The 27,807-nt window shown below is 45.9% G+C and overlaps 1 protein-coding gene across 2 annotated transcripts in view; it reads right to left on the bottom strand.

The window, feature by feature from the left end:
* The window catches only part of ATAD5 (ATPase family AAA domain containing 5), a 170,835-nt gene that overhangs the window by 51,784 nt on the left and 91,244 nt on the right, over positions 1 to 27,807 (bottom strand). For both annotated transcript variants that reach the window (XM_030208396.1, XM_030208395.1), the window contains exons 11-15: positions 16,447 to 16,543; positions 7,712 to 7,794; positions 7,342 to 7,487; positions 7,095 to 7,245; positions 603 to 776 (exon numbers count right to left, since the gene is read on the bottom strand). In XM_030208396.1, coding sequence (XP_030064256.1) covers positions 603 to 776; positions 7,095 to 7,245; positions 7,342 to 7,487; positions 7,712 to 7,794; positions 16,447 to 16,543 — 651 coding nt within the window. The remainder of the gene's footprint in view (positions 1 to 602; positions 777 to 7,094; positions 7,246 to 7,341; positions 7,488 to 7,711; positions 7,795 to 16,446; positions 16,544 to 27,807) is intronic.

The raw sequence follows: 27,807 nt of genomic DNA, 5'->3' as shown, positions 1-27,807 counted from the left end.
AGATGAGGGTAGAGAGATAGTGAGGGGCAGCAGACTGAGTGCATTTGTAGGTAAGAAGGAGAAGCTTGAATTGAATGCGGTATCTGATCGGAAGCCACTTTAAAAAAAAAAAATTATACAGGTCTTCCCAAAAAAGGCTTCTTAGCCACCTCTCAAAAGTTGGGGAGGAGGGAAGGAGTAGTAGCAGCAAAACACTACCCCACCTCCTCAAATTAAAAAAAAACCACCCTCCAAGAGGAGGGACAGAACCACTAGTTTCAGCACTCCTGGGCTACTCCAAGCTCTCTTGACTTGCTAACATTTCTCCCTATTCACTTTGCCCCATGGCCTGGAATACTCAGGAACTTCCAGACCAGCCTCAGACTGCACATGTCTATGCTGGAGACTGAGAAATGCTGGTTAGCTGTGGACTGCACAGGATCTCTATAAGGTGATGCCATCAAACCAGTGGTTCTGCTGGCTTGAAAGCGTAAACCCAGATGCCTGGACTGGGCTAAAGGAACAATTAGGACAAGTATAAAATAAAAAAATTTTAAATAGGAAAAAAACTTTGAAAGAAAACATACTTTGAGTTTATTTTCAAACAAATGTTATCTTTTTACCTTTAGCATCTTCTGGTGGTTGAACTCTTTCTTCATTTTTTTTCTGTTTTGATGATATCTTGAAATAATTTGCCAAAGTCTTTGGTACCAACCCTTGCTTAGATCCTGCTCCTCTGGGAGAAAGAGGTGGTTTCCTGGGTGATGCAACAACTCTCTTGGGAGAATTTACTTTTGCTTTAAAAAAAAAAAAAAAAATTCCCCCCCCCCCCCCCCCCCCAAAAACAAAACAAAAACAAGACAAAAAAACAGGTTTTTACATCAGTCTCAGCTCAGGTATGTTCCCATGAAAAAACAAAAATTTAACAAAGCAGTCCCTAATGATCTAGCAGCTGTGACCACAGAATCTTTCCTAAATGTCTGTCTATGTTAGTGGTTCTTAATGCATGTCACTCAGTAATCTAAGTCTCAAAGAGTCACATTTTCATGTCATCTTCTTTTAATCTTAAAACATTCCATAACTGAATCCATTATATACTATGTTTAAAAAAAAATAAGCTTTAGTGCAAAATATATTAAAATTGGAGCCTAATTGTGGTAAGGTATGAAACAAAGAGTAGTTATTAAAATGTCCCATGTACCTTCCTGATCCAGTATCTGATTAGTCTACAGAAGTTCTTTCATATTTATTTATTTTATTTGAATTTACCGCCTTTTTGAAGGAATTCTCTCAAGGCAGTGTACAGTAAGAATAGATCAAACATGAGCAATAGGCAATTACAGCAGTAAAAATATTCAAACAACACAATACAAAGTATAGCATAGTAAACTACTTACAATGTCAACACAATATATAATAGAACATTGTTGCCATCTCTCTTATATGTTTCAACATAACCAATACTCTAGCCTAGCTTCATGACAAACACACAATTTCTAATATGTTAACATGTTATAATTAAGGAGAAATTAGGCCTTACCTGCTAATTTGCTTTCCTTGAGTCCCTCCGGCCCGGTCCAGAATGTGACTGATGGGTTGTGTACGCCTTCCAGCAGGTGGAGACTGAGAAAAAAACTGACTCTAGAGAGAGCCAATAAGAGCCCTTACCAGCCAGAGAAAGATCCAGTAACTAAGTACCAAAGCAGAAAGAAGCCAAAGAACCGTCTGTGCATCCGAAAGCCTGAGCAGCCACCGGCACCTTGCCAACACAGGGTACATGTCGCAGAAGAAAATAATGTCCCCATAACCACTGAAATATGGCTTGAACTGAGAGACTAGAAATTTCTTCCAATTCTGTTATTCATTTTATATATATATATATATATATATATATATATATATATATATATATATATATATATATATATATATATATATTTTTTTTTTTTGTAAGAAATCGTAAACAAGCAACACAGCTCCCAAGAAATAATCATGAACTATCACCGAATAAATCTGAATATCTGAGGGGAGGGATCTGGGCCGGTCCGGAGGGACTAAAGAAAAGCGAATTAGCAGGTAAGGCCTAATTTCTCCTTCCTTAGCGTCCCTCCGGACTGGCCCAGAATGTGACTGATGGGAAGCAACAAAGCAGTACGATCATGGGAGGGACCCTAGCAGCCCCGTCGTCAAAACTTGTGCCCTGAAACCAGCTTGCTGACGTCTGAATACATCCAAACGATAATGCTTTGAAAAGGAATGCAAAGAAGACCAAGTTGCTGCCCTACAAATGTCCTCAGAAGACACAAGACACCACTCCGCCCACGAAGTAACTTGTCCTCTGGTAGAATACGCCTCAATGCCCTCCGGAATGGATTTTCCAGAAAGAAGGTAAGCTGAAGCAACCATTTCCTTAAGCAACTTGGAAATAGTGAACTTAGAAGCTATAAGGACCCAGCGCAAACCGCCCAGCAAAATAAACAACCGATCGGAAAGACGCAAACCATCGGTAGACTTGACGTAATGCTTCAGAACCTTCTTGACATCCAAACATTTCAGGCAACGCTGCTCCTCCATTCCAGAGGAAGAACTTAGCACAGGCAGTACCACCGGCTGAGAAACATGAAAACGAGACAACACTTCAGGCGGAAAAAAGGAGACCGGATACAGGAACACCCGATCCAAGCTGAACTCCAAGAACGATCTACAAGAAAGAGAAGTGGAACTGCGCCTACACCTCAGCATAGCAGAAATGACTCCCACTGAGAAACGTCTCTTAACTAACCTTGCCCGCTCAACAGCCAAGCTGTAAGACAAAATCGACCGGGGTCTGGATGAAGAACCGGTTCCTGCACTAATAAACCTGGAAGGACTGCGAACCTGAGAGGGGAACCAGCCAACAGATTCCGAAGATCAGCGTACCAGGGACTGAGAGGCCAATCCGGGGCTAACAAAATCATTGTACCCCTGAGCTATTATATTCTAGATCAGACGACCTAAAAGAGACCATGGCGAGAAGGCATAGAGGAGACCCTCTGGCCACAGTTGAAGCAACGCCTCGAATCCCTGGCCCCAGGGGGTCTCCACGGTGACTGAAGTATGCCGGCACTTTCGCATTGGCCGCTGAGACAAACAGATCTGACGGGAGTCCCCAGCGAAGCACAAGACTCGAATGTGTCGTCGCTAAAAGTCCACTCCCTGCTATTCAGAGAGGTGCGACTGAGAAAGTACGTCTGCACGTGTTCCACCCCTGCCATAAAGACCGCCAACAGATCTAGCAGATGATTCTCCGCCCAGCTTAGAAGAAGAATTGGCCTCTAGCTCCAACTGAAGACTTTTGTTCCTTCTTGGCGACTGAGATAGGCCACCACCGTGGCATTCTCAGACATGACGCAGACTGACCTGCCTTCTAGGAATGGACAAAAGGCTCAAAACGCCAAGCATATTGTCCTTCACTCTAAGAGGTTGATGGAGCTATTTGTCTCCTCCAGAACCCAGAGACTTTGAGCAAATTGTCCCAGACAATGTGCTCCCCAGTCCTTCAGACTGACATCCATCGTAACTATTGTCCACTGTGGAGCATCCAGCGGCCTTCCCCTGGCAAGATGAATATAAGAAGGTACTGAGAGGGCTCAAAATCGAAGAAGGAGGAACTGAGAGAGCTCCAAAACACCTTTCAACGGGGTTTACTACGTAACCGAGGACAGAAGAAAAAACTGGGTAATTGGCGAAGTACCTTGCAGCCTCTTTAGGAGTGACTTAGCAACGACCAACCAATCATCTCACTAAAGGTGAACTAGAATACCCTCCAACCTGAAAGTTGCAGCCACTACTACCATGAAGTTGGAGAAAGGTCGATGTCAGACCTGTGAGTTGTTATAGAGCGCTGCCGAACACAGAACTCGGACCAGGCTCTGCTTAGCAGCCGGACAACCCCAGGTGTCACCTGCACTGACCGCCGTTCCCCAGAGCTTGAGCCCCTAGGTGCAGGCGGCCTGCAGGGCTTACGAGGAGTAGGAAGCGGGGTGATGAACGTGACAGCCAGACAGGCAGCAGGCAAGAGACAATCAAGGTACAGGCAGAATCAGTAGGCAAGCAGCAGACACGAGAGTAATGCAGGTACAGGCAGAGTCAAGAGGTAGATAGCAGACATGAGAGTAATGCAGGTACAGGCAGAGTCAAGAGGTAGATAGATAGCAGACACAAGAGTAATCCAGGTAAGCTACCAGAGGTACTGTGTCAACGGTTGAAGGATGAGAAGCTTGTGGAAAACAGCCCTGACAGCTTCCGCTTTGAGACACGGATGACAGGGAGACTCCAGGAGAGTAACTGGCAACTTCCTCGCAAACTCAAATGCACTTTGCTTCTGTCTTCTCCAAACCAGCAGAGCTGATAAAACAAAGCTGGAAACACTAACAAAAGCAAAGACTAGTAAGAAGGGAGTGTCAACAGGATTAAGCATTACAGGAGAGAGACCTTGACTGGTTTATAAGAAGACTATGGAGAATCTAAGGGCTTTGAAAGTCAGTGACATGCAGGAAGGAAGAAGAATTGCAAATCATAAGAAAAGTGGAAGAACTGTGAAATCAGCTATGGAAATAGTGCTAACTATGGCCTTGCCCAGCGCTACAGACTTATGCCTAGAGTGTGCCACATGCAAGCGTGTGAAAGGTGCTTCAATTGACATTTTTCAAAAGAAAAACGAAAAAATGCCAAATATATGGGAGGAGCACGGGGAGACCATGGACAAGTCCTGAGAATGGCAAAGACAAACCAAACTTGGGTATCCATATAAAGTTATATAGGGGAAAGGGAAATGGGACTTAATATACCGCCTTTCTGTGTTTTTTTGCAACTACATTCAAAGCGGTTTACATATATACAGGTACTTATTTGTACCTGGGGTAAAGGAGGGTTAAGTGACTTGACCAGAGTCACAAGGAGCTGCAGTGGGAATCGAACCCAGCTCTCCAGGATCAAAGACTGACGCACTAACCACTAGGCTACTCCTCCACTCCATGGAATACATGGTATAAAGATCGGAGAGGAAAAATAAAAACCCCAACGGGCAGTATAGCTAGCTGAGAACCCGGGGAACTGGGGTAAACCCCTGCACCCAGAGAAAAGGAGATTTTTTTTTTTACCTAAGAACTGGTACGAGAGCGGATTTGCACTAGTAAGTCTATCGTAAATGTGCCTACCTGCCATGCTGAGCACCAAACTCACCCTAAACTGAAGCATCAAGGCACAGAATTGCCCCTTTTTGTGGCATTCTATGTTCTGAGTCCGAGAGACTGAATTTCCAGAACAGCCATGCATGAACAGCTAGAAGATATGGAATCTGCCTACAGAAGGAAATTCTCCCGGTAGCCAACCATTCTGAATCAAAACCATGGACTCAGCGTTCCCAGAAAATTCTTTGATCTGCGAACAATTATCATCTCATAGAAAAGGCATAACAGGGCCTTTAGCAAGATAACAGGGTGTGAATCAGACACAGGGTCACCCACCAGATTCGAGAGAACCATGGAACGCACAGAGATAAGAATAAAAAAAACCCTCAGCAGTAGAAGAAAATAAAGTAGAGGAAGCAGGGATAATATGGCTAGTACCGCAGCCAAACAAATACCCCAGGACAAAAATACCTGCCTATAACATGTAGAGCGCTGCCCACATCCCGTAACACTAAAGAAATAATTAGTAATATGGAATTCATCCCTCCAGATGGTGCTACTGGAGAAAATAAGGGCTGAGAAGAAAAAAACTTCCACCAATGCAACCGTGAAAGAAACTGGCTGCTCTGCCTCGGCAGGACCTTCTGTAAAAATGGCGGTGTTTCCCCGCCGACATTGAAACCGCAGCTGTCAGAGCTTCCCTAGCGGCAAGAGGATAAACGTGCGACATTTCAAAGAGAAGCGCCAAATCGGCAGAGCGAGAAGTCTTCCAAAACTAGAAAGAAATGTGGTTGCCTTTCCCAAATTCAGTCTCTTCCCCCAAAGAGTCTGAGCCACTACAGGACCCACATAGTGAGCCAGCCAAGAGCAGGGAGGACTGGGGGGAGGGACCGCAACCAGCACCGTAGGCAGGGATGCAGCGAACGAACGAGGAGGGAGACAAGATGGTGGCGGTTCCTGCCAAAATCGAAGCCGCCGATGGAGCTGAGCCTGCCGCTACAGAATCAGCCGAAATGGACCCTCCCCGCCGCCGCTGAGGACGAAGGCGACGTCCCTACCCCTTCCCCCGAAGAAGCTTCCACAGCGGTGTAGAATTTACAACACCACGCCGCTGACAGACTAAACAGCGGTGGAGTTACTCAGCCATCACTATTAAATTATTTATATTTCTTTAAAGCGGTACACACAGTCCAGCACTGCAGAGGCAAACCACAGGGAAAATCAAAACGGGAGCTGTAATGCCTTATACTGCAAGGAAACAAAACAATCAGAGCTCTGACCTTAGGATTTTTTTTTTTTTTTTTAACTTGTGGCTGCCTCTCCCTGCCTCTAAGGCTTTTCCCCTGAGGAAGCTGATAATGTACAGAATAGACTGACTGTACAGAAAAATTAACTGAGCTATAATTATTAATTTTTTTATTATTTACTTTCAATGTAGAATCAGTGTGGCTGTCTCTCCTGGCTTTCAGGGGCTGAAACAGTGCCAATTAAACTTCAGTCCCTAAATCAAACATATGGGGACATTTTAAACAAAACTCAGAAACAATATCAGGGAGAACAAGGGAGAAGGGACCTGGCCACCCGAGTTTAGCACCCCAGAAGCACTAAAAAGGCCCCCACGGACCTCTGCCTCCACATAACAGGCTTTCTGCTTGTCCGAAATAAAAGGGTGCACAGAGAATAAACCCAATAAGAGAAAATATAGAAAAAAATACAGAAAATACAGAATGAGACTGAAGGGCTCACCACCTTCCACCTGCTGGAGACTGAGGTAACTAGATCTTTGGCTGGCAAGGGCTCTTATTGGCTCTCTCTAGAGTCACAGTTTTTTTCTCAGTCTCCATCTTCTGGTCGGAGTGCATAACTCATCCGTGCCAGTCTAGAGGGATGCTATGGAAAATAAATTTTAGCTTTGTTAACTTGCAGCACTATTACTTCACTTACCTGGTGACTTAATTCCACTGGAAATATTAAAGAAACAAGGCTTATGTGCATTGACACCTTGTTTGTCCACCTGATGAGACTGAGTTGCTTCTTTTAACTGAGCTAGAATCTGTTTCCCACTTCTTTGACAAGATGCATTCACTTCAAATACCTGCAAGACCATGAAATACACATATGAATCAGGCTACATTCTTTCATTAATAATCAATGTTACTGGTACTGGGGTAAGTATCAAATGGCAACAAACCTTAAAACCAAGCTCCTGAGCACAAGCATATACAGCAGCAGTCTTTCCCACACCTGATGGGCCAGTGATCAATACAGTATTACAAAGCAAATCCTCCTCTTCATTGTCAATGTTGCTATCCTCAAAATCACTGCAGTCGCAAGTATCTATAAATTTATAGCAACCAAAGAAAACTGTTAACCAAAGGATTATTATAAGTGGTGTCAAACTGCTGAGCCATGATGAATGTAAGCTAAAACCCAAAAACTCCACCCAGCAAGCTGAAAAAATTATCACAGACTTGAAATATCCTAAAGAAACAATGGTACAGTAATGCAGTCATTTATTTTATTCTACTTAATACAGTTTCTGAAAAGCTAAAGCCGAGCACCTTGCTGCTTGTCTTTGACTCTCTTTTCCTTCTGTGTTTTTGCTTCTTCTTTATTAACTTTTGTTTTCCATTCTGTCAGCCAGCTGCAGAAGAACAGAGATTAAGGCACAAAACATTACTAGCATGCAGGCTGCTCATCAGAAAACTTCTTTAAATTATTTTGGTGTGAAATGCACTTCTGGGTTAGCTATAAATACCCTTCTTTGTCACACCCACCTCTCCTCCATCACCAATCCGTTCTACTCTTGATATATTACTTCCTTCTTTATAACCCTTCAAAACCCAAATTGCTTCTACCTGCAATTTTAGTCATATAGAGTCGGATTCTATATAAGACATTGAGACTAACGAGTGCGGCCACTTTACATGTGCTACTCAACTGAGTAACGAACCAATCAGTGGCCAATAACAACCAATTATCACTAATTGGCAATAATTGGAATTTACGTGTGCTTCTTTTTAGGAATACTCTAAAAAGAAGCACGCGTAAATTCCAATGCGTGTCGCTGAAAAAGGGGCACAGCCATGGGAGTGTGAGTGTTTCAGGGGAAATAGTTGAATTTATGCACATTGTTATAGAATTTGGGGGAACGCGCCTACATTTAGGCACAGGTATTTACACCAGATTTTCAGTGGTGTAAATGGACACACCTAAATGTAAAGGTGTTCCCCAGTCCTATGCTCTATTCTATTCACCGTGCCTAACTTTAGGCATGTTATATAGAATAGCGTTAGCAGCGTTAATTGGATGCGTCTAGATTTTAGATGCCGTTTACAGAATCTGGCCCATAATGTAAACAAGGTCCATTCCTTTATAGTCTGATTTCTACTAATTCACATATCTTCATGAGAAACTGAAAATGTGACTCCACTCATGAAGTTGCAAATTCCCAGGTAGAATATGGCCTAAGAGACTAAGAAGGCACTCGACCCTGGAGTATACATATTGATGAAATAACTTCCTTGATGTGTGCAATGGTGGCCTTTGGTGCTGCTTCTCTTTTTTTGCACCTCCAATCTATCAGACCTATGGAACTCATTGGTAATCTCTGAATAGCTCAGCCATGCATAAGCCAAGGAGGTATACCTTTTCTGTGCCTGTGAGAGGGTTGAAACTGAGTAATCCTTACAACCTCAAACCTTTCAAGGGCCAAGCTGTAAGATAGAAGTGATACCAGTCATCCATCTGTACTGGACCCTACACAAAAAGATCTCTCTTCTGAGGAAGTAACCTGCCTTTCCCCACCTTGAGGTGATTCAGATCCACATACTATGGTCTCCTGGGCCAACTACCAGGATAATCAGACCAAGATGACAGGCTATCCTCTCCAATGAACAGCCCAAAAGCAGCCATGTGGACACCTCTATCCCCCAACACAGGCTATGGTTGAAGCATTACATCAAACATGCTCCCCCTTTCTGTTCAGCGGATGAAGAACTGGGGTACTTTCATATTCTCTCTTGTTGCTATCAAATCCATGACCAGAGTGCCTCACTGAGCCTTGATGAACGTGAATGCCTCTCCCCCCCAACCGCTCCCACTTCCCCAGATCTAGGAATTACTCAGGAAGTCTACCTGCACGTTGTGGTATTGTCAATACGACTTGAAGATGAGATTTTGTTCAACAAATTGGTGAGGCCTCCATAGCTGCCATTGCACTCTTTGAACTGCCTTGACAACAGACCCAAGTCACTAATGTGGAACTGTCATAAGATTCTGACTACCTTGCCCTAAACCAGAAGCAGGTAGGCAGCCAGCCAGCCAGCAGTGCCCTCTGGATAGCTCATCTGAGCCACCTGGTTCTATGTGCTACCTAATTGTTCAGTCTAGCATTTTTTATCAGCATCAACCAAGTGGGGGATGACAAATCTATGCCTTTTGCCAGACTGCAAGAATTCAGAATGTGCCAACCAACAGATCAAAAGCAACTGTTGAGGAGGATGCATGTGAATTCAAGTCCAAGGAACCAAGCTGACAATTTCCACCATGGACCTGAGAACCTGCATATCATCCCATGCTCATGGCGCCCTCATCACTAGGAGCATCCAGGTTTGGCTATGCAGATCAAGTATACTCTGAGTTTATTAAAGAGCATCCTATAAGGAACTGTGTCACATCAAAGTAGACTACATCTTGCATGTTCACAATACAACTCTCTGGTCACTCAGATTCATTTCACACAATTTTCCTCTGGTAAAACCATAACACCCTCTGGATTCCAGGGAATTCACTACCCTTTCCTTGAGCACAGCATCCATTACCTTCCCAATCATCGCTGTAAGGCTTACTGACCTGTAGTTTACCATATCCACTGTCTCCATTTTGTGAAGAGGGACCATAGCCTCTCTTCTCTAATCCCTCAGAACCTCTCCCGTCTCCCAGGATTTATTAAACAATCTTTAAGAGGACCCACCAGAATCCTACTGAGCTCCCTCAAAATACTGGGTTGTATCTCTGGCCTCATGGCTTTGTCCACTTTTAGTTTTTCAACTTGCTCATAAACACTAGTCCATGAATGGTGCAATATCTACTTCATACTTCATTCCCATACGTACCTTTATCAGCTGACTGAGGTCCTTCTCCAGGATATTCTTCTGTGAAGGCAGAAATATTTCTCAAGCCCACCCGCTTTTTCCTCATCACTCTCCACATAATGGTTCATAGTATCATTCATTTCTAGCCTTCCTCGGTTCACTAATATTCCTGAAAAGAGTCTTGTCACCCATTCTTTATGTATTTAGCCATTTGTTCTGCCTGAGCTTTTGCCAGCTGAATTTCTCTCTTCACTTATTTCAGTTTTATCTGGTAATCTCTTCGGTGTTTCTCTTTTTGCACTCTTTTCTATTTCACGACATCACCTGACTTCTAGTATAATGTGCTTTTAGCACTCCAGGGACCTGCTGTCCCTTCAGAATATATGCTCAAGCAAGGGCCTTCTTAATCCATTGTATCCATGTGGCCTTTCATGCCACCTCACTTTTATGCTTTTTGGGAGGGCAGAGGAAATGATCCAACTTATGGAACTCAATTCTCTTAATATATTTGCACGAGGCTCTCCTAACATCCAAATGATGCAACTGCTTTTGCTCTTCATCATCTCCATCTAGTATCATCCATTATCCTTTCCTTAATGTTTTTAGTCTCATGCATTAATCCAATGGTCTCTAATGTTTCTCAAACCTCATACTAACACTTTCTGTTTTCGTCTCACCTAGAATGTAAACCGCACTGAACCCTGGAAAGGGGATATTAGCGGTATAGAAGAATTAATTTGAATTGAATCTATTCCCAGAACCAGGAGAGAAATACCAATTCATATGGAAAGAAGAAACTATGTTCAGAAGAAACAGTCCTCAGAATCACCTTTTCCTTGAAAAACATCAGAAGGGTCTCCTGCTTAACACCTGCACAGCCACCAGAAAAAAAAAAATCTTCAAGGTTATATTCTTCAACAATGCCTTCTTCTAGGGCTCAAAGACCAGCACTACCAAGACTGACAAGACCAGATTCAAATTGCAGGAGGCACTACAGGACGCCTGAGGAGCCTCAGCATCTTAGCACCTTATAGAAACTGCACCATATCCAGATGGGAAGCTACTGGCTTATCTTTAACCAAGTACCAAAAACAAGCAAGAGCTTAGATCTGTACCTTCAGTAAAGACACCACAAAGCACTTGTCAAACCATCTTCTAAAATCTCCAGAATATCACCTTTGGAAGCCTGCAAGGGAAAAAGCTGTCGTTCCTAACACCAATCCTCTAAAGCACAACACACTCTTACAGGGGGGAGGTATATGTAGAAGCTGATAAGGATGCTGAACTGCTTAACAATTATTTTTGTTCTGTGTTCACAGATGAAAGGCCGGGGGTAGGACCGCAGAAAACAAATGCAAATGGGGATGGATGTATATGAAAGAACAGGATTGATTCTCAGAAGACTGTGTTCGTGAAGAGCTAGCTAAACTAAAAGTAGACAAAGCGATGGGGCCCGATGGGATACATTCAAGGGTGCTCAAGGAACTTGGAGAGGTTTTGGCGGCTCTGCTGTCATTGTCAATGCTTTCTTAGAGTCTGGAGTGGTCCCAGAGGACTGGAGTAGGGCGGATGTGGTCCTTCTGCACAAGAGTAGGAAGAGGTTGGAAATTATAGATCTGTCAGTCTGAACTCAGTGGTGAGCAAACTTATGGAAACGCTTCTAAAGAGGAGGATTGTGAGGTTTCTCGAATCAAATGGACTACAGGACCAGAGGCAGCATGGCTTCACTAGAGGCAGGTTGCGTCAAACGAATCTGATTGATTTCTTTGACTGGGTGACCAAAAAAGTGGACTTGGGAGGCATGCTAGATGTGGTGTACTTGGATTTTAGCAAAGCCTTTGACAGTTCCACACAGGTGACATAAATAAACTGAGTGCCCTTTGTATGGGAACTAAAGTGACGGACTGCTTTAAAAACTGATATAAACAGGATGGAGTCAGTCCAGAGGGCAGCAATGAAACTGGTAAGAGGCCTTGGTCATAAAACATATAGGGACAGGCTTAGGAACCTCAACATGTATAAGATGGAAGAGAGGCGGAAAAGAGGGGATATGACAGACGTTTAAATACCTCAGTGGTGTTAATGTACAGGAGGTGAGCCTTTTTCAAATGAAGGAAAACTCTGGAATGCATACAATGAAGTGGAAATAGGCTTAGGAGGAATCTAAGAAAACACTCTTTCATGGAAAGTGTGGTAGATGCCTGGAATGGCTTCCCAGTGGAGGTCAAGGAGACAGGGACTGTGTAAGAGTTTAAGAAAGAATGGGATAGGAATGTGGGATCACTTAGGAAAGAAAGAGTTAGTGGTTACTGAAGATGGGCAGACTGGATGGGCCTTTTGACCCTTACTGCTAACATGTTTCACATTTCTATACACCAAAGAAGTAAACCTCCTTCTATAGCCCAATAAGGTGAAGATTACCTTGCTCAAGTACGTTCTCAAGCCAGGCCATAAGACAGTATGGAGCTGTATCCTGAATTTTCACCAGCCCTTGACTCAGCAGCTGTTCCACTACAGGGAAGCAGAGCAGATCATCCACTGTCAATTACATTAGATCCCAGTACTAGGGCCTCCTTGGCTAGTCCAGCGCTATCAGGACCACTGGCCTTCTATGTCTATCTTCTGAATGATCCTGTCCAGCAGAGAACACGGAAAAAACAAGGATAAAAAGGTTGCTTTGGGCCTCTGCTGGATCAGTGCTTATCCCTTCCAAATGACCTTCCCTCCCATGGCTTAAGAACCTGTGAACATTTGCATTAGATACTGTGACCAAGTGGTCCATCACTAGCAAACACCACTGATGCATGATGCTGAGAAAGACCTTTTACACCGGACTCTTCCACTACAGTGAAGCAGAGCAGATCATCCACTGTCAATCGCATTAGATCCCAGTACTAGGGCCTCCTTGGCTAGTCCAGCGCTATCAGGACCACTGGCCTGAATGATCCTGTCCAGCAGAGGACACGGAAAAAACAAGGATAAAAAGGATGCTTTGGGCCTCAACTGGATCAGTGCTTATCCCTTCCAAATTACCTTCCCTCCCATCGCTTAAGAATCTGGGAACGTAACCAAGTGGTCCATCACTAGCAAACACCACTGATGCATGATGCTGAGAAAGACCTTTGACACCAGACTCCAGGATCTAGAATATTTCTACTTAGGTAGTCTGCTTGTGTGTTCTCCACTCTGGCAAGATGGACTGCCGAGAGATCCAGCAGATGGATTTCTGCCCACTCCAACTCTTCTGTCACTACCATTACCTGCCAGCTTTTTGTGCATCCCTGTCAGTCCACATAAGCCACTGCTGTCGCATTGTCCAAAATGGCTCATACTGTTTTGGCCCAAAGCAATGGGCAGAACACCCTCAAGGTAACCAAATTGCTCTTGACTCTAGCCTGTTGATTGAACAAGCAGCCTCCATTTCCAACCACAGCCCTGTGCCACAGGCTGGCATTTGTGGCTATGACCATCCATACTGGAGTCGAGTCTCACTCCTTTCTTCAAATTTGTGCTCTGCAGCTACCACTCCAGGCTGTCCTGTGCTTACCTCAGAAGCGCCAGCCTCACCTCCAATTCTTGCGACTGCAGTGACCACCGAGACAACAGTGCCTACTGCAGAGGTTGCCTGTGTGCTCTTATCCAAGGCACTACTTCCACTGCTGCTGCTATCAAGCCAAGGACTTAAAGGTAATCCCAAGCCTCTACTTGATGAGAAGATCCTGGATCTGAGCCTTCAGCTTCCTCATGCACTTCTTCATCAGGAATACTCTTACCAGAGACGTATCAAAACATACACCTAAAACTTGCTCTTGGATGAGTCGACTACCCAGCCCAATTCCTCCAGAAACCGAACCACCTAGTTTGTAACTCTCTTCAATTTCTCAGGAAGGACTTTGCTTGAATCAATCCACTGTCAGCATAGGGGTGGACAAAAACTCCTTTTTTCTTGTGCAATACCTCTGTCACAACCATCATAAACTTGGAAAAGGTCCACTGTATCATCAACAAGTTAAAAGAAAAGCATAAAACTGATAATGCTGTCTAAAAACTGTGAAACAAATTTCTGATTAATTGGCTATCAATAGAAATCAAACAAAATAAAACATGGAAAAGAAAATAAGATGATACCTTTTGTGATAACCACAGGGTCTGCCCTTACAGGAGGTGGCCGCCAGAGGGCGCTCTTCCACTGAAATCAGGAAAATGCCCATTCTGGTCACTAGAGGGAGCTCCAGGGATCGAGCTGAGTATTGGCATGTATGGGCCAGTAGAGGGAGCTCCAGAGAGATAGCTGGGGGAGTGAGAAGAGACTTCTGGACCCAGATCTTTCTAGAACCAGAGGGGCGAGGTCTCAAGAGGTGGGGAGGTTTATTGGACACCTCATAAAGAGCTTCCTCTCAGTAGAGGAGAGAGGTTTGCCCGAAAGAGAGAAGTTTTGCCCAAGGGAGAGAAGATGGGGGAACCTGCAACACCCAGAGCCTGAGGATTACTCGCAGGAAGACTGAGGAAAGAGGCCTGCTGAAGTAGAGCTCAAGAGAAAGGTTAGGAGAAGGTTCCCTCCAAACCCAATGAGGTACTTACCTGGTGGGGACCAGGCACTGGGTACTAGGGGTATGAACAATTGCTACTGAAGTGTTTAAAAGAACAAACAGCCATGGGGTGGAGGATAGGACCGTAAGGTTAATGTGAATAAAGAAGGTCCTATCCAGGGGAGGAGGCTGTTACACCCTGAGACCCAGATGTCCCCAGTAAATGGTCTCAGGGGTGAATCGCAGTAACAGATTAATAGTGGGCAAGCCAGGTTCCCACAAGACTGTAACCTAGCTAATAAACTGAATTTACATGCAACCAGCTAATTTGCATATTTTTGCAAGCAGAGAAAGCTGTGAGATCTTCCAGAGAAGGGTGACCTGGGGGCCCCACCAGAAGAACTGGTAAGGTGGGTTGGTTACCAGGTGATACAGCGGGGAGGCCGGGCCAGGACTGCAGGTTAAGGAAGAGGTCACCCTGAGGGAAAGGGGAGGACCAAACCTAGAGGCCTGAATGAATGTAGTCACAGAGAAGTCTGGTTTCAAGGTGGTTCCCTGAGGCAAAAGGCTGGTGAGGCCAGGCAGGAGCCACTAGAGGGCCAATGCACACCAGAGAGCGCCCCTGTGGGGGTTACAAAGGGCACTATCCTAGATGGGACCTTGTTGTTGAATAACCCCCTGAAGACAAGGACACCAGAGAATCCCTGCTACCCTTGACAGTGGAATAACAGTGACTGAAAGTTGAAACCAAGGGAAGAGCAGAGGGTTGGTGGGACCCAGGCAATAATTGTATCCCCAGGGAAGGGTGCAGAAAGGCCCACTGACTACAGGCGGGTTCTGGGGGACTAGAGAACTCAAAGTGAAGCTGAGTGGAAAAGGCGTCAGTCTCCAGAGGAGGTCTCCTGAGTGGGGATAGTGGGAGCGGTCGAGTTCCAGAGGCAAGTCAGCAGAGTGCCATGAGGTCTCCTGTGTCATGCTCACAAGCTCTTGTGTGGGTGAAGACAGACAGCACGGAGAGGTGCAGGTCGAGAGCAGACAGCACGGAGAGGTGCTTGCTGACCAGTTCTTACACTTTTTTATTGGACATAACTTAATACATTTCTTGATTAGCTTTCGAAGGTTACCCTTCTTCGTCAGATCGGAAATCTGATTAATTGGCAAAATTAGAATGCAGATACACCTCCATCAAATCCACAGATGTGAGGAAGATCCTCCCAATCAGGCCACCACAATGACAGATCAGAATGTTTCCTTATGGAAACTTGGTACCTTTAGAGATGTGGTCACCCTCTTGAAGTTTAATATGGGCCAAAAGATGCCTTCCTTTGTGGGCATCAGCAAATAGATGGAGTACTGGCTGGCTGTGGACTGCACAAGATACCTATACGATCACTTTTAAATCAGTAGTTCTGTGTCTCTGTCTGCTGGTAGGAGTGTGTAAACCCCATGCGTTTGGGCTGGTTTGGAGGGATGCTGAGAAAAAATGTAATACTCGCCTCTTCCAAATCTGAGCTCAAACTTAATTACTTTGTAATGTTTATTAAAAGCTTTTTAGACTGCATATACCAAACAAGTGGATCTAAACAGTGTACAAGTAACCAAGTAAAATTATAAAAATACAAAAAAAAGAATGCGATGCAACAAAGAATAATCAATGTGGTCAATGCCAACCTGTGTAATTTTTTCACTGCTCCAGAGTTCCCTATAAGTTCACTAGAGTCTTGAGGCTGATATTTTTCTGTCCACAGCACATCTTCAGATGCTGAATCTAAGGCAAAGAATGGATAAAAATACTTACTGAATATCCTCCCAAACTGTAATCTTCGCTTACAACTAATAGTTATCACATGGCTCTTGACATTAAAAGGACAGAGATGACTAGCACTGGTTTTTAAAGACTCGTCTCACTGCTTGTATAAATCTGTACTACTTGCCTTCCATAAGGAAAACAAAGCTGCAGTTCCTAAAGTGTAATAAGAAAAATTCAGGCTTGTCCCTTATCCCTTATTTGCCCTGTCTGTCCTAATTAGATTGTAAGCTCTGTTGAGCAGGGACTGTCTCTTCATGTTCAAGTGTACAGCGCTGCGTACGTCTAGTAGCACTATAGAAATGATAAGAAGTAGTAGTAGTAGTTGTTGTTGACATAGCTTGCTCTTGATAGGGCCATGTGACAAAATGATATCAAAGTATGATCTTGCTATTTTTTTTTATTTCAAAAAAGGTATAAGGGAAGACACAACATACAAGCTGAAAGCATAGTTATGAAACAATATGAACCCTTCATCGGCCTTAAATGTGAACATTGGTCTATTACAAATGTCAATGCTATAGACAACCTCCTTCTATTTAAGTATTTTAGTAATAATACAAAGAAAACAAAATTAATAAAAAAGGAATAAACTAAAACAATGTACACAAAAATGGGGGTACATTGTCCTTATCTGAACATTATTGTCATTACATCTGGAATATGACTGTACATGTAAGAAAGATGTACTAAAAGACTCAAAAAAGCAATCGACTTGAAATAACAGCCCAATGCTGTAGACAATCGTTTGCCCTTTAAAGGACCCCAAATCTTGAATTTAAAGGTTGTATTGTAACTGTTGATTCATCAAAGAAAAATTATTGAAACTAAATATAAAGCACAGTTGGAAGGGGGGGGGGGGAGTAAAAATGTTAAAAGTTTGATGACTGTAAGCAGTATTGTATATTTGTTGTGTTACTACTGTGAGTGCTGCATTATTGTACTTACATCACTGTGCTGAGGTGGATTTGTACTTCTTGACTTGTCATCAATAAAAACCGTTGAAATACTAAAGGACCTCAAATCTTGATCCACTTTTGTAATGATTTTTTTCGAACTATGGATTTTGCTATTACTTACATGCACTTTCATTTTCCCTTCATTACTTGTGTTGTCAATTTGCCACTTAATTTGAAATTCTTGCAAGCTGAAATACAACTGAATGCCCAATGCAGAGAAAGGTGAAATTAGGCCTTACCTGCTAATTTTCTTTCCTCTAGACCCTCCAGACCGGTCAAGACGCTTGGGTTATGCATGCCTACCAGCAGAGGGAGACTGAGAACACTAACTTCAAACTGAGTACATATAACCTGTGCTAGCCCTCTATCTCCAGTATACACTTAGCAAAGCAGAGAAACAAATCCCTGGAACAGTAACTCTGAAACTAATAGAACCCCTGTACCTGGAAAACTAATAGTTAAACACCAACAGTGTGCTTAAAACAGATGAAACGCCCAGGCGTCCCACTCTGCAGAATATTAGAGTCAAAGAAAGTTCTCCGACCATACTGAATATAAAATGAACAGTCATAGCAGAACACGGCTCAAAATACTTCTGATAATCGACACGGCTGAAAAATACTTCTGATAAGAGACAGGGCGGGCTCTTGACCGGTCTGGAGGGTCTAGAGGAAAGAAAATTAGCAGGTAAGGCCTAATTTCACCTTCCTCAGCAACCCTCCAGACCGGTCAAGACGCTTGGGAAGTACCAAAGCAGTAGACACATTAAGGGTGGGACCCAACGAAAAGCAGAAGACAACACAGCCGCTCCAAACCGAGCATCCTCTTTTGCCTGCACATCAATTCTATAATGCTTTACAAAAGAATGAATGGACGACCACGCCGCCGCCTTACAAATGTCCTGCGGAGGAATAAAACTACTTTCCGCCCAAGAGGCGGCTACCCCCCGAGTAGAGTGTGCCTTTAGTACCAAGGGAACTGGCCGACGCCTCAACAAATACGCCGAGGCAATAGTCTCCTTCAACCATCTAGCCAGAGTAGCCTTGGAAGCCGCTTCACCCTTTCTGGGACCTCCAAACAAAACGAACAAACGATCCGACGCTCGGAAGTCCTGCGTTCTGCTCAAATACGACCGCAAAATGCGTCGAACATCCAACTTAGCCAAACGACGTTGAGAGAGATCACCAGACCTATCCCCCAACACTGGTAACGAAATCACCTGATTTACATGAAAGGAGGATACCACCTTAGGAACAAACGAAGGAACTGTCCGCAACGTCACTTTCTCCTTAGCCAAGGAGAGAAAAGGCTCTCTACAAGACAAAGCCTGTAGCTCCGAAATTCTACGCGCCGAAGTAATGGCCACCAGAAACACTGTCTTTAAAGTAAGATCTTTACACGAGATGGAAGCCAACGGTTCAAACGGAGGGCCTACCAGAGCCTCCAAGACCAAATTCAAATCCCAAGGCGGAACCGTCGGCCGACGAGGCGGACGAAGCAACTTGACAGCTTTCAAGAACCGCCCCACGTCCGGCGAAGCCGCCAAGGAAATCCCCTGAATCTTTCCACGGAAACAAGACAACGCTGAAACCTGCACTTTCAGGGAAGAGAGCGAGAGCCCCCTGTCAAGACCGTCCTGTAGGAACTCCAAAACTTCCGCGATCAAAACACGTAGAGGAACATAATCCCGCTCTTGACACCAGTTCTCAAAAATGCGCCACACTCGCACATAAGCCAAAGAAGTAGACCTCTTACGAGAACGCAACATGGTATCAATTACCCTGGCTGAAAAACCTTTCTTCCTTAATCTGAGCCTCTCAAGAGCCAGGCCGTAAGCGAGAATGGAGAAGGGTCGGCCATCTCGATCGGCCCCTGAACCAATCTCACCCCGGGCCCCAACGGAATCGGAGCCTGCACTAATAACCGAACCAGGTCTCCGTACCACGGACGTCGAGGCCAATTGGGCGCAATCAGAACCACGAGACCTGCATGGCGCTCGATCCGCTGCACCACGCGGCCCACCAGAGGCCACGGCGGAAAGACATAGAGCAACTGTTGAGCCGGCCACGGGAGCACTAACGCGTCGATGCCCTCGGCCCGAGGATCTCTTCGACGACTGAAGAAGCGAGAGACCTGAGCGTTGTCGGCCGATGCCATGAGATCCAGCACCGGTCGACCCCACTCCAACACCAGACGATTGAACACTGAGGGATGGAGGGACCATTCCCCGGGGTCTAACGTGTGCCTGCTTAGAAAATCCGCGCTCACGTTGTCCACCCCTGCCACGTGGCCCGCCGAGAGGCCCTGAAGATGAGCCTCTGCCCACAACATTAACTCCGCCGCCTCCACAGCTAACGCTTGGCTCTTCGTTCCCCCCTGCCGATTTACATATGCGACGGCCGTGGCATTGTCGGAAAGAACCCTGACTGCCTTGCCTTCTAGCAGGCTCTGAAAGGACCGAAGAGCCAACCGAATTGCTCGAGTCTCCAGGCGATTGATGGACCAAGATGCTTCCTCTAACGTCCAACGTCCTTGGGCTACCTGACCCAGGCAATGCGCTCCCCAGCCCGAGAGACTCGCATCCGTGGTCAGCACCGTCCAATTGGGAGTGTCCAGCGGCACGCCCTTCGCTAGATTCGGAGAGTGGAGCCACCAGCGAAGGCTGCGGAGGGCAACCCCCGACAGAGGGAACCTCTCCTCCAGGTCCTGAGACTGAGGAGACCAACGAGACAACAAAGCTCTCTGTAAATCTCTCATATGGGCCCTGGCCCAAGGCACCACCTCTATTGTTGCCGCCATCAGACCCAACACCTGAAGATACGCCCGAGCCGACGGCACTCTCTGCGCTCGGATCTGCCGGATCTGCCCCTGCAGCTTGGAAATGCGAGGAGCTGTTAAAAACACCCGGCCCTTCTTCGTGTCGAAGCGAACTCCCAGATACTGGGAAGGCACCAGGTGACACTTTGCCAGATTGACCACCCAACCCAGCGACTGCAAGAAGGTCACCACACGGCCGGTCGTCTCCTCGCTCTCCGACCTTGATTTGGCCCGAATCAACCAGTCGTCCAGATACGGATGAACCAAAATGCCCTGCAAGCGCAGCGCCGCCGCCACCACCACCATCACCTTGGAAAAGGTGCGGGGCGCAGTCGCCAGACCGAAGGGACGCGCACAAAACTGAAAATGTCTCCCTAAGACCACAAAGCGAAGAAAACGCTGGTGCGCCTCTAGAATGGGAATGTGTAAGTAAGCCTCCGTCAGGTCTAGAGAAGTCAGAAACTCTCCTTCTTGCACCGCTACAATAACTGAGCGTAATGTCTCCATCCGAAAGGAGGGAACCTTTAGGGCTGCATTGACCTTCTTGAGGTCTAAAATGGGCCGGAAGGCACCCTCTTCCTTCTTGGGCACCACGAAGTAAATGGAGTAACAGCCCGTACCCCTTTCTAACATGGGAACAGGTACCACCGCCCCTAAACCGATTAGACGCGACAGAGTGGCCCGTACTGCTCTTGCCTTGCATCTTGAATGACAGGGAGACACGAGAAAGAAATCGGAGAGGACTGTCGAACTCTAGGGCATACCCGTCTCGCACTATCTGCAGTACCCACTGGTCTGACGTGATCTGGACCCACCTCTGGTAAAACAAGCGTAAGCGAGCCCCCACGCGAACCAGAGGCTGGGTCCCCAAACCATCATTGCGACACACGGGACGGCCCGGACGCTCCCGAAGAGGAGCCTCGCCCCCCGCGACGGCCACCTCGAAAGGACTGGGTTCTCTGGAAAAACCGACCCCTAGTCCCCCCAGAAGACCTACCGGGCCGATACCGCCGAGCCTCCTGAAACCGCCCCCGCCCTGCAGCCCCCTTAGGCACCTTGGGACGAAGCTCAGGAAGCCGCGGGGCCTTAGCATCACCAAGACCCTTCACCAACTTATCCAATTCCTCCCCGAAAAGCAAAGAGCCTCTAAAAGGAAGGGAACAAAGTTTAGCCTTGGAGGCGGCATCGGCCACCCAGCCCCACAACCACAGGGCCCGCCGAGCCGCCACCGCAAAGGTCATGTTCTTAGCAGACGCCCTCAACAAATCGTACAGCGCATCCGCCAAGAACGACGACCCCATTTCCAACTTGGCCAGATCTTGAACAAGAGAAGCCCTATCAGCCTGCGGGCTATCCAGGAGCCTCTCAGCCCAGCGAAAACAAGCCCGAGCCACCAGACCTCCACAAACAGACGCTTGCAGCGCCAAGGCAGACAGGTCAAAATTCCGCTTTAGGAAGGTCTCCAATTTCCTATCCTGAGGGTCCCGCAACGCGGCCCCCCCATCCACTGGAATAGCAGTAGCCTTAGTCACTGCCGTCACCACGGCATCCACCGTCGGGGGCCTGAGAGAATCTCTGTCCTCCTGAGGAAGAGGATAGAGCTTGGTCATAGCCCGAGCCACCTTACATTGAGCCTCCGGCGACTGCCACTCCTGCGTGATCATATCTCTCAAGTCCGCATTCATAGGGAAAGAGCGAGAGACCCGCCTGATCCCCTTAACCAGAGGATCCACCTGCTTCCCATCCCCAATGGGAGCTGCCGCAGGATCAAACCTTAAAGTGGCAGACACCTGCTCAATGAGTTCAGATAATTCATCCCTGTGAAAAATCCGAACCACCGAGGGGTCTTCCCCTGGCAAAGGCAGGTCTCCATCCTGCCCTGCAACCGACCCCTCCTCCTCTTCCAGGGGGCTAAAATCGCCCTCAGAATCCGGAGGAGAAAAAACCTCTACATCTTCAGAGCACTCCACACGTGGCCTTTTAGCGATAGCCCCCCCCCAACCTGGGACTAAGGGACTCTGCACCCGATGGGCCCGCCTTCCAAGCCTGAAACAAACTCCAAACAAACTCCGGAGGGAACCCCATGCTGCCCGAGGCCTCCCCCCCAGCGGGGCTCGAAATCGGGAGAGACTGTGGTCCCACGACCGCCTCAGCGCCCAAAAGACCCGAATCCAAGATGGCGGCGGTTCCCGCCAAAATCGGAACCGCCGCTGAAGCGCCAAACTGAGCCGCAGCAACCTCCTGCGATCCCGCCTAAGGAACCTCCGCTGCTAACACCGGTGGTGCGAGGGATAGGGCCTTGGGCTCTCCACAGAACCGGCAGGGACCGCCAGCCGCGTCTACACCCCGACGCGCACACAGCCGGCAACGAAGCAACTTCCCCGACATACTCGCGCCTCAGAAACAGCTGATTACAACAACCGGCGAACAGCAAAGAAAAGAAAAAACACTCACCGGCGCTTAATTACTGGCTCAGCTCTCCCAGACCAGCTGAACAACTCCGGAAACACCGGAGTGCAGCTCCTGCAGCTCTCCACACGAGGTGTGCTTTTTTTTTTTTTTTTTAACTTTATTTGAGCCCTGCTGCTATTATCTGTATGGCACTCAAGGCTGCAGGATTAACACTGCAGCCGAGGCACAACGCTGCCCAAAACGGGAGAGCCAGTCGGGGGGAGGGACCCGGCCACCCGGGTGTGACACCCCAGAGGGGACAATGGTAGGCCCCACCGGACCTACCAACCCCTTGCACACCACAGAATTCCAGGCACAGGGATTAACACTGTTCTTTCATCAATTTATCCCCAGAAACCAACTGAAGATTAACTAATCTCACAACCAGGAACCTAAATCCTACCAGACCGGACAAGCTGCACAGGCTGCATGTCTACCCTCTGCTGAGACTGAGAAAATACTGGAGATAGAGGGCTAGCACAGGTTATATGTACTCAGTTTGAAGTTAGTGTTCTCAGTCTCCCTCTGCTGGTAGGCATGCATAACCCAAGCGTCTTGACTGGTCTGGAGGGTTGCTGAGGAAACTTGGATTCTGTTTTCCAAGTCCAAAAGCCTTATTTTCATATCTTTACACCATACACTTCAAGTCTGGTGTTTTTATTTTATATTTGTATTTCTTCATATCTCATAATTTTCATTTATCAGAAGTTAATATCCTATATACTGTAGAAGGAATGAAGGCCTAAGGCATACACAGGGGAGAGTGCTTATACTGTAAGAAAATATTCCCTTCTTTTACTTATTTTCCATGATACAAGGAGCCAAGGTTAATCCTTGTTGTTCTCTCTACATGACTGGGAAGACTAACTTTTACCCTTCCTTCCCCTCACTGCAGGCAGATTTTTATTTCGTTTCATGTCAGTGGGGAGGGCATGAATCCTGGGCCTACCTGGCCAATCAGGCAGGAAAAGGCAGTGACATCAGTAACAGAGATATTTAAGATGAGGTCAGCGGTACTGTGACCTTGTCTTAAGATTCTGCTTCTGGGATCTGCAGATCCTTTTTAATCCCCGATTCCTCTTTTACTGTTGCAAACTAGCCTCAATTGCCTCTGCCTCCATCAGATCTCTGCTGAACTCTCTTTTGGGATATATCTGAAAGATCCCCAGTCAATGCTGCATGCTCATCGGTTACTATGCTACCCACATCAGGATCACATTACTCTTCACTGGCTACCCCATAGCTTGGTGCTCCAAATTTAAGATAGTTATGCTGAATTTTAAGCATTACTTGTGTTCATATCTTTTAGATATATTACTAATGTCTATAAACCTGGTTGAATCCTGTGCACCACTAATAAGCAATATATGGAAATACCTTCTGGTATGTAAGGTAGAAAATATATAGTAACATAGTAAATGACGGCAGATAAAGACCTGAACGGTATATGTGTGCTTTATTGGTGGCTGGGCCAAACTTTGTACCATACTGCCTGTGGAGTTATTGGAAGATATATTATATGATGAGATTTTGAAAGTAAGTGAAGACACCCATGTCTCATACAAGACTCAAGTCAACTAGATATTGTGCCTTCCTTTTCACTGCTCAGTTCAGCCCCCCCCCCCCGCATCGAAATGACAGCTTCAGCACCGGCCTCCCCGCCATCCTCCGCACCCCCGCCCCTGAGGTCGTCACCGCCGCTCCCCCCCCCCGTCTGCCACCGGGCCCTCACAGCGCCTCTCACCTCCATGTGAAGGCGCTGCACCAGGCAACAGCTGATCGCTTCGCTTCGAACTTCCCTTCTTTCCTCCTTGGCCCGCCCTTGTCTGACGTAAGTTACCTACGTAGGTTACTTACGTCAGACGAGGGCGGGCCAGAGAGGAAAGGAGGGAAGTCTGAAGGAAAGCCATCAGCTGTTGCCTGCTGCAGTGCCTTCACACGGAGGTGAGAGGCGTTGTGAGGGCCCGGTGGCAGACCGAGGGGGGGCAACGTCGATGTCCTAAGGGGGGGCAGCAGGGGGGGCACAGGGGTACGGAGGATGTTTTATTCCCTGTGGAAACTTAAGCATATAAGACCCTACTTCTCGAGGGAAATATTCCGCCATTTGATGCAGTCACTGGCACTAAGCCATTTGGACTATTGTAATGGATTATATGCAGGTTGTAAGGCCCAGCTTCTGGAAAAAACTGCAGACTGCCCAGAACACAGCGGCCAGATTGATATACAACACAACAAAATATGTTAGTGCCACACCTCTTCGCCTGAAACTGCATTGGCTCCCTATGATGTCCCGCATTACCTTCAAACTTTGTACTCTAGTTCACAAAATACGCTATGGTGATGCCCCTGGTTATATGATTGGCCTCATTGATCTACCAGCCAGGAATAGTATCAGCTCATCTCGTACCTATATAAATCTTCACTATCCTACTTGCATTGAAGGTGACCTACGCGTCCAATTTCACCTATTTAAGTACGCAAATGTGGAATGCATTACCAAAAGCAGTGAAAACGATACATGACCATCTACAATTCAGGCGAACTTTGAAGACCTATCTGTTTTGTAAGGCCTACCCTGCTGTTTCTGATAAGCAACCTCACCTCTGCACTGATTTAAAAGACACTGTTATTTCTTATATCTTTGCCATTTATTGTTCACATTTACCCATACCTTCCCTTACCCTGATTCTATTTGTATTTGTTTAACATTGGCCGTATTGGAGGTCCCAAATACGGTGACTTGTAAGCGACATTAAGCCTGCTAATGTGTGGGAAAATGGGGGATACACATGCTGCAAATAAATAAATAAAATCTATTGCTTCTGTCAACTTGATTAATCTTGAGATATTCAATGTTACAATTGTTATAGATACATGGAATACAGCATTGTTAAAATTATTAGAGGCCATTGCGCTGAGGAAAGAACATAAGGTAACCTGATCTCATTGGGTCCTCTGGTTTACAAATGACTTGAAAGAGCTTAAATGTAAACTTAGAAACACTGAAAGAGAACAGAGGAAATACCCATCTAGACATACATTAGAACAATATAATCTGAAGGTCCAGATTTACAATTTGGCATGTTTGAATGCTAAAAAAAAAAATGACATTTCAATAAAATATAGAAAACTGCAGAATCCAAAGAATTATTTGCATTACTAAATGATCCTAAAAATTTAAATCACTCTAGTGTTCCTCTTACCAGCAAGGATTCTGCATCGGGATTTGCTTTAAAAGTACAAAAAATTGTCAATTTGAATTAGAAGCTTTGCCAGTTGAGGTCATCTGTCCATTATCAGATGAGCTATGGTCAAATTTTGAACTAGTGACATCCCAACAAGAAAAGAAAGTTCTTTCCAAAATTAGGAATATATTTCGCTGCCTAGACCCAGTTTATCCATCGAAAAGCTTTGAAAGAACCAGTTATTAATACTTACAATTGTATTATTACTAAATCACCGGCCAAAGGTAATCTATCTTGCATCTTTGACTATAGCTTCAGTGACACCATTAAATTATTCTTTGGACCCTTCTTTGATTGAAAATTACAAACCTACTTCATTTCTACCTTTTCTCTCAAAGATAATTTAAAAAGTTGTCTTTGATCACGTGATGCTATGAGCTGAGCAGCAGTGTTTTGCTGAGGCCCTGGGGCCCTCACCTCCATATCATCTTAGTTTAAAGCATTTTTATTGAGTATACTCCAAAATAGTACAACACTTAATCCAATTGCACATCATTTCCTATCATAGTGCTATCAACAATAGAATAACATAAACTGATTTATCAACGATCCTCTTTCCCCCCCCCCCTCCCTACCCCCCCCCCCATTCCCTTGACATACATTCTGATGGTTCAAAGGTTTTATCATCCAGCATACCTTAGTCTCAACCTTATTGGCCAAATCTTATGTTTCTCCCTTTCCCCCCCCCCAGCCCCCCTCTTGTTGCATGGTTCCTCCTTATCTCGACCTATCTTCTCCATTTCCCCATGGCAGCCCATTAAGCACTTGACTTCTTGCTTTCGGTGAAATCATATTTATGTACTGTCCCCACACCGTCAAAAACCGTGCTTGTCGTTTTGGTGTCACTCTAGCCCCTCTCGCTTCCCATAACATCAATTGATGCATCTTATTTCGCCAGTACCAGTAAGAAGGGGGGGGGGTGTCCAATATCCAGTGATTCATAATACATTTTTTCCCCACTATACAGGATTTGCTCAGGAACACTCTTTCTCCCTGTGTCCCTACTCCCCATTGTTCAGGCACACTCAGCAGCATTCTTTCAAACGTAATTAGAACTTGGCATCCTGTAACCTCCCTTACAAATTGGCCTATTCTCCCCCAAAATGCCTTTATGGTCGCACATTGCCATATACAATGTGTTAGATTTGCACTGCCCTGTCCACATTTTAGGCACCTATCCGTTTCTGCCACCCGTGCATGAAATGCCCTTCTAGGAGAGAGGTATGCCCTACGGATTATTCTATAGTGGCACTCTTGTAACTCTGCACTATGTATCACCTTCTGCATGCCCCTCAATGATTGTTGTAAATGGTGTTCAGAGATATTCCTATGAATTTCAGTTCCCCACTTCATTGCCACCTCAGTTACCCGCCTCCGTGGTAGCCCTTTCTCCAGCTCTCTAACAAACCAAGATACAGAGACCTGTCCCAACGCATCCCCTTCCAAAAACTCCCTCAGCTTAGTCTCAAATCTATGAGTTAATCCTTCCTTTGGGATACTAAGTATGTAGTGGGCGAGCTGATGATAAGCCAATATCCCCAATGGCCCCCCTGAACACTTACGTTGAAAGTCAACTATGGAAATCACAGTATTATCGTCCCTGAGAAAGCTACCCAATAGTTCCACCCCTTGACCTTGAAGTGTGCGAAACACTGCATTATCACTTCCCGGTGTAAAATCCTTATTCCCAACAAGAGGTAATAGTCTGCTAACCGTTGGATCCTGACCCCACCTTTGTACCAGTTCCCGCCAC

Source organism: Microcaecilia unicolor, chromosome 6, assembly GCF_901765095.1.
Source record: "Microcaecilia unicolor chromosome 6, aMicUni1.1, whole genome shotgun sequence".
In the NCBI taxonomy this organism is placed as follows: Eukaryota; Metazoa; Chordata; class Amphibia; order Gymnophiona; family Siphonopidae; genus Microcaecilia; species Microcaecilia unicolor.
This window is presented reverse-complemented; position numbering and strand designations above follow the sequence as displayed.